The sequence below is a fragment of the Lepidochelys olivacea genome, assembly GCF_965140295.1.
Source record: "Lepidochelys olivacea isolate rLepOli2 genome assembly, chromosome: 1".
Classification (NCBI taxonomy): domain Eukaryota; kingdom Metazoa; phylum Chordata; order Testudines; family Cheloniidae; genus Lepidochelys; species Lepidochelys olivacea.
The window spans coordinates 190,577,494-190,585,326 of NC_140411.1; the positions used below are offsets into that span (position 1 = coordinate 190,577,494).

General features: G+C 40.7%; 1 protein-coding gene across 1 annotated transcript in view; it reads right to left on the minus strand.

Annotated features, from left to right (window-relative positions):
* EPHA6 (EPH receptor A6) overlaps positions 1-4,641 on the minus strand; it is an 850,663-nt gene extending 846,022 nt beyond the window's left edge. The window contains exon 1 of the mRNA XM_084646856.1: positions 4,309-4,641. Within this exon, the coding sequence (XP_084502982.1) occupies positions 4,309-4,411 (103 nt within the window). The 5' untranslated portion in view covers positions 4,412-4,641. The remainder of the gene's footprint in view (positions 1-4,308) is intronic.
* Between the last annotated feature and the right edge of the window lie 3,192 nt (positions 4,642-7,833).

The window sequence follows — 7,833 nt, forward strand, 5'->3', positions numbered from 1 at the left end:
AATTATTAATAGCTTGAGGCAGAAATAATATTGTTCTCATTATTCATTCTATGGTCTTTTAAAGGGAAGCTGTACACTTCTCCCAGACTGGTACACTTACTTTTTTTCATTTTCCCTCATATTTTCCATAGTGACTTTAATGTTAACAAAAGGTAGAGAGGGACAATCCAGAATGACAAACCCCACTGCCTACAAGACAAGCACAACATTGACAACAGGCAGCACAACTTTCCTCATACTGTCTCAAGTCCTGACCTGGAGGTAACCCTTGTAATAGCAAGCAAGTATTTCAATTTCTATACCCATTGACTCCATACGCTCATTATTCCTGTTTGTGGTTCCGGCATGTGCAATTATGACAGGGTTGTATATGAGATACGTATTTATCCATTAGGAAATGGATTTTTTTTAAAAAAAATCACCCAGCTTCCTTCAGCTGATAATGATTTTGGGTGACTGCTAATCTGTCTCAGATTTCAAGTACTGACCTATAGCTGAAAAGCTCCATTATCTGTACTTTGAGCCATGCTATTCAATTTTACTGGGGGGCGGGCGGGAGAAAGGGAAATCAATCTTATTAAAATTTGACATCATTTTGATACTGCATACTTGTGCTATGTGGACAAAGAATACAGTTTCTTTTTAAAAATAGCATGAAACAGACCAAGCTTGTACATTTCACAAGCTGGAGAAATGGATTGATACATGATATCGAAAAAGGTAACTTGCTCTTAAAGTTCACAGACATGCATGAAACATGCTATAAAATTCTGCAATCCCTGTCATTTTCTTTTGGAAATCTAAACTTTTAGTGACAGAAAGTAGTAAATATAACTTAATAGAGGGTGCAGCCCAGGAATTGTTGGATAGTGTCTTCTTCCAACATAAGATGTTTTTAAAATATCTGGGATTGTTGAATGATCTGTTATGACCCACATCTTATAGACATAAATATATTTCTGATAAAGTGACTTGTAGTTAGGATGCTATTTTCTGTATCTTCAAGCATAATTAAGAAGTCTGCTCTGATAAAACACACGATAAAATCTAGCCCCATTTATGCAGCTAGCTAATGGTTAGATATCGGTGGCTGATGAATGTGAGTCTGGACAAACATCCCACCCAAGATCCACCCAGTGAGGTCTATGTTGCAAGAATGCCTGTTTCAGGTTGATTTCTGATTCATTGCTTGTGCACAGAAATGTGTGGACAATTATCTCATCTGTCCACAGATCTTTTTAACAGTAGAAACTAGCTCTTAGGATGGTTGCAATTTATTTTTGAACTCACCATTCCATTAAGATAAATGAGTGAGTTCACTCCTCTGTCAATACTATTGTTTCAGTCTGTCTTGCCCAGATAGAACAAGACACTGTGCATTGATTTACTGAGTGAAGGGTAAGAACCTAAGAGTCTAGGAACTATATTAAAAAATTTAAAGTTTTATTTTTTTAAAGGAAAAGAACCCTTACCTATTCTGAATCTATGGATTTACTTAGTCCTTTAATATTATATTCCAGTTTTTGACATGGCACTGAAAAACATCATTTCAGAGGATTAACTGCAAACACTGCATTAAAGGCTCTTTTTGTTGCCATGGTGGGATACAAAAATGAAATAAATTACTCTATTTTTCTCTTTAAAGAATATTCCTTTGTGATTCTTCCAGACTTTTGATATTGTTGACCTATGTCTTCACCATTTGCAAATATGTATTGAAAGATAAGAGGTCAAAGACATCAAATCTTAAAACCAAACTCAAAACTCAATGGAACTTAATGAGCCTATTTTTAACTATGATTTACCCAACTCCATTTTCAAAATTAATATTCTGAAATGTTGCCATATGAAAACTTGAGCATAGAAATGTCTTATTTTTTCTTTAGTGCACTACAGCAGATTTCAAAAATTACTTATAGGTTCTTAACATCTTAACACATTAATAGATATTAATCTTAACATCTTAACACATTAATAAATATTAATCTAATTTGAACTATTTCCTACAAAAATCTTTATCCTTAGTCCAAGTAATCAGGCTTTAAATTTTTCAAAGTGACTACATACTTTGCTTTATTAACTATATATATTTGTATGCCTGGATAGGCCTTATAATGTAGTAGACTTTAGTATGCACTAGCAAGAAGGTGAAGTAAAAGACAAACAATATTGTGCTGCCATGGAAGATTTGTGTTTTCCATGCAAAAGAGGATATGTACTCAATGGTTTTTGTAAGGTTATAAATTGTAAAAATCATAATCCCTGAGCTTTTAAAAAATGTATTATAGAAAAGTTAAAGGGTCATTATCAACTTAATTGCTAATAATTTTAAAAACATGTATTAAGTAATTTCAGATACTATACCTGCCCCTCATTCCTCATGCAAATTTTTGCATTTTTATTATAATACTTTCTCATGTCTAAAAATGTTATTATCTTCTATTCTTGTGATAAAAATCCATTAAAAATGTATTGTACTGAGGAAAAATTAAATTGATTATATACAATCATATACATTATATACAATGTCAAATCCATGATTTTTTTTTAAAAAAATCCTTTCCTCTAATCTTTTCCTACTTCTTAGGTATTCCTTATAATGATAATGGTTAAAAATATTTCAGATAAATAACATTTAAGATGTGTCCCTTTAAACTGCCCTTCAACTATTTGATTTTACGCCTACACTAAAATTATATCACATGAAGTTGAGTCATGCGAAAATATCCCAAACAGTTAAGGATTAAATATATCACACATGTCCTCCAATATTTTGGCAGAAAAAACGTACATTAACAATGCAGTTAAGGAAATGCTCTGTTCTACTCAGATGTTGGATGGCATGCAATATAGTATGTTTCACCTTCAGCTATGTTTGTTTTCTTTTAATTTCTTTGAAAAAAATCTTAATGTTCCTTGAATACACAGTATATTTTCTACGGATCTTTTTAAATAGAGTGATTACTGTGTCGAGTCACTTTTGGTACAGAGACTACATTTTAGCATGGACTACGCTGTAGCCAAGGGGGTAAAATATATTGTGTCAAGTAATACATAACTGGCATGTACCTGCAATAACAAATTAAAAGAGCATTTTGGGCAGCCAAGAATTGCCACACGTGGAAAATAAAAACGTCATCTTGAGATCTTTATATGATTTCTCAATAAAGGGAGCAGTCATCTCATTTTAGATGCTGTGAGCTTCCAAAATTATTTTTGAGTGTGCTTTTTGAGTTAAATAAGAGGAAAGCACACCTTATAATTCAAATTTTAAATAAAAATATGCTACCATTCTGTGCTAACTTTCAGCCTAGACCAAGTTCTACTGTACAGTTATGTACCTATGAAAACAGACATTGATATAGAAAGCCCATTATGATCTTAATTACATCAGGACTAAGATCCCTTTCTACAGTACATGCTCTAATATTGCTATCATAGGGCAAAAAAGTCCCTTTAATATCACACCAATTTCATTCAGGATGGTACACTTTTCTACTCATTGTATGTTCAGGTTCAGTCTTACCCCTTTTGAAATCCAGGAAAGGTGGGGGTTTTTGTGGACTTCGGTAGGTATATGATTGGTCCCTTACTGCAAAAGAAAATAGTTCTAATATTCAACCTCCTCCACACACCCCCACCTCTCTCACACACACACTATAGGCTTCCTTCCCAGAAATACTAAGTTTTAAAGAGTCATCTACTTGCCTTTGAGGGAGTTACCTGCCAAATCATTCATAGAGAACAAATGAAAAAGACATTTAGGTAGGTATTTGTGTTTCCTATTATCTGTACCAGAAACAATCAACCCACCCAAGAGAAATCCCTACAGAGAAGACACTGGTTGTATTTTACAGAAATGGGCAAAAATATTTAATCTATTTGCTGCCTGTACCCATGGATCTCACTTGAACTTAAAGGAAGAGCTGAGGTCTTCAAGAGTCTCATTGAGGTTTTTAATCAGTGCCACATTTCCTGCTCACTGAGAGTATTTCCCTTGAGAGCACTGGACCAGCCACTGTCGGTGGGGCTGCGGAATCCCCCTGAACTTGTTCCTCTTCTTGGTGCTTTAGCATTGAAACATTGCCCATCAGGCCCCTAAGTGGGGCAGCCAATTCGCCCTCTCAGAAGAGGGCGAGCAAAGTACCCCCAGCCCTGCAGGATAAGCATTTGCTACCGTCATTGCCATGGCTACTGCCAGCTCCCCAGCACCCGACTGCCAGAGCCAGGTGCCTAGAGGTAAGAAAAGTTGATCTGAGCAAAGCCACACAGAGTGATGCCTTCCCATCCCGCCACGCCGCTCGTTACCTTGGTTGCTGGAGACTTGGCTGCAGCCCGCCGGGCACGCCGTCAGCAAAGGGAAGAACAGGCCAAATTTCCAGAGCAAACTTCTCGCTTCACCACCCCCCATGGCTAATGCCGGCGCCCCCTGGTCCTTGCCCCGGGAAGGCGGGGCGGGCTTCAGGTCCTCTTCCTCCTCCAGGCCAGCGGGAAACGCTGCTGCCCCCAACGCCGGAGGGCAGGGTCCAGTCGGCCAGGTGCCTCCGATAGAGCTGCCGCCAGGTGCTGCAGAGGCTGGAGTAATGGCATCCACTGGTGGGCTCCCGGGGCGGGAGGTCAGGAGGCGGCGGCCGAGGGAGGGGTAGCCACAGCGGCCAGAGGGCTGGAGCTGCCGTCCTGGCTGCGCCGGGGGGCGGTCACTGGAGCGCAGCCGCTGGCGGGAGCCGGGCCAGCTCCGGGAACTTTGCCTCGGGGCGTGGGAGCTCGCTGCCCTCCCGCCCGGGCTGCCGCCGCCCGCCCCGTCAGCCCCGCAGCCGCTTCGGCACCGGCCCCCACAGCGGCGGCAGCCTCCTGCTGGGGAGCATCCCCATCCCGCCTCCGCCCCGCCTGGCCCCCCCACCAGAGCCGACGCGGTTCAGCCTCCTCAGCCCCCAGCCAGGAGGGAGCTCGCTGCCGGCCGAGCCCCCCCGGCCCCGGGCCGAGGCGGGAGGCCGCTGAAGACAGCTGGACAGCTCCCCGAGCCGCCTCGCAGCGCTGCAAAACTTGCAGCGCGGCAGAGCCCCGGCGCCTGGCCCCCGGGCGGTCTCTTGCTCGCTCGCTCTGTGGCGGGGCGCGGGCAGCAATCCGGCGGCGCTCGGTGGGGTGGCGGCGGCGGCGGCGGCGGCTCTCTCCCGGGCTGCCTTGCCTTCAGGTCGGCTGCAGCCTCGGGTCCCCTCTGCCGCCTCTGGGGCGATCACCCCTCATTAGCGCCCGCGGGATGGCTCCGAGCTGGCGCCGGACGTGCAGAGCCGGGGGGTCTCCCCGGGCAGGCGGACACTGCAAGCAGCGGGCACTGCTCGCTGCAGAAATCCCCCCTCCTCCCCCCGAAAAAGAAGCGGATCGCAATAACGCGGCGGGTCCCTAAATGTGGGCACAATGTGGCAGGTGGAGTGGGGAGGGGGGGAGGTGCAAAGCAAGAAAGAGCTCGGACTCTCGCTGGCCCCTCCTCAGCGCCTCTCCTGAGGAGAGGTGATCCTGAGTGCGTGCGTGTGCGTGTGTGTGCAGCAAGCGGCGAAGAGCTTTCCGAGCCTGGAAGCTGCTCGCAGCCCGCAGGTCATATGCAGCCTGTTCAGCACTAGAGGGGGTTAGTTGACAAGACTTTGCTGGGGGACGGGGGACTGAGCATTAACATATTTTAAGAGGAGAGATGCGCTTATACTACACTTAAGTCATTTTTAAAGGCGTACTAGTCAACCTTGCAGCGTATTGTGCAATGTGGTTGTTCTTTTTAACTGTCTCGCTCTTTTCTTAAAGAATTTGTTTTCCTTAGAACAAGTTGTTCCCATTTTCGTCAGAATAATATAAGGGCCAAAGAACGAATGGGAAGACAGAGAGTGTGCGCATATATATCTGGGAGAGCAGGAATAATTTTACATGAGGGTATTTTTACTAATGAATATGGAAGAAAAGAAAAGGAATCTGTTGCCCAGCTGGACAACAATTTATCAACTATGATGTTATCAAGCATTTTAGGAAACCTACGCTTACTATTTACTAGATATAATGCCTTTTAAAGGAAAAAGTCACTCAGTTCACACAATACATCCCAGCTATAAATATTTTGGGCATATAGGTATGAAGAAAAACGAACTGTAGATTCTTTCTAATTCAGCTAGCTACACTCTCTCTCTCTCTCTCTCTGTATCCTCCCCACAGCAACAAAAAAGGATGCTACTTTGTATTTGTAGAAGTATGAAGCATAAGTAATTTTGGGGAATGTGTATATATTGATCAGATCTACATGGTCCACCTCAGAGGTTAATACAATATAACCCTGTGCATGACAAGAGGTATTACCTTAACTTTTGTTTTGAGGTGGATTCAATATTTTAACTACTGCACTTAAAAATAACCCTTTTATATACTGGGTCACTCACCCTTGTTATTTGTTTTGCCATTAATCCACGGTTGGCACTGTTTAAGGGAAATATTTGAGTTCCTGAATTTGTAGAGCTTGAGAAAAAAATATAAAAATACAAACAAATGTGGGAGCCTAACATTAGGTGACCAAACCCATATTCATACACTAAATAAAATTAATCTAATTTTCACAGGTGCTGAGCAACTATCAATCCCATTTAAGTCAATGGGAAGGTCAGGTAGAGGTGCACAGCACTGCAGAAAATCCAGCAATTTTTACTTAGATACCTAAGTATGATTCAGAATATAAAGCATTTCATGGAAATGACTGTTCTGTAATACAGGAATTTAAAATACTTACAAGAATTAAATTTAGAATCAGTTATCTTACTAAGGTTTTCTTTAAAATAGCTATTTAAAGTAATTTATCTTTTCTTATACTGTGAATGAACTAAAATACATTTCCAAGTCTTTTAGGCAACACTTTTGTGATACATATTGACCCTAAACTAAGTTAATCTTTCACACATCATTAGCTTAGATAACAACCTATTATGAAGTAAAACAGTTGGGTAAATATTAGTATCTTGCTCTAGTTTCATTTTGGAGGCATGAGGAGAAAGTTAGATTCTGTTTTTAGAATTTCATCAGCTATATGGAAGCCACAATTAAAATACCTTTATAATTACATCATTACTGTTTTTTTAAGGACATTGTAATGAAACAAAGAAATAGTAGGTTTCAGAGTAGCAGCTGTGTTAGTCTGTATTCGCAAAAAGAAAAGGAGTACTTGTGGTACCTTAGAGACTAACAAATTTATTTGAGCATAAGCTGTAGCTCATGAAAGCTTATGCTCAAATAAATTTGTTAGTCTCTAAGGTACCACAAGTACTCTTTTTTTAAAGCAATAGTAGTATTTTAATAAAATTTTAGTTCTGTTATTTCAGGAGAATTCAGATCTCTCAGATATTGCAAATGTATATTTGCTTTTGTTCTTGTTTCAACAAGATGCCTTACAACCAGATTGTCACAGGAAGCACTTAATTCACAAAAAATAAAAAGGTTACTCCTTTTACGTGTCATTTAGCCTCGTTCCTATCCATGAGAGTTGTCTGTTCATTAATTAAAACACATTTTAAAAATATTGTAATATAGCGGCCAATTAAAATATATTGTAAAATTATAACGCAGTAATACAAATATTGTGATTAAGGTGGGCTTCCATCCCTCATTTATGGTTACTATATGCAGATTTTGGCGTATTAGCCAAAAAAATTAGTTTTTTCTCCAACAGCATTACCTACACACCACATATGTATATATATGAAAATAAAATACACACTGTTGTATGCCTTCCTCAGAGGTGGCTGTATGACTTAAAAGGAAGTTGCTTACTGTACATCAACTATGCTTACTTGTGAAGAATAAATCCAA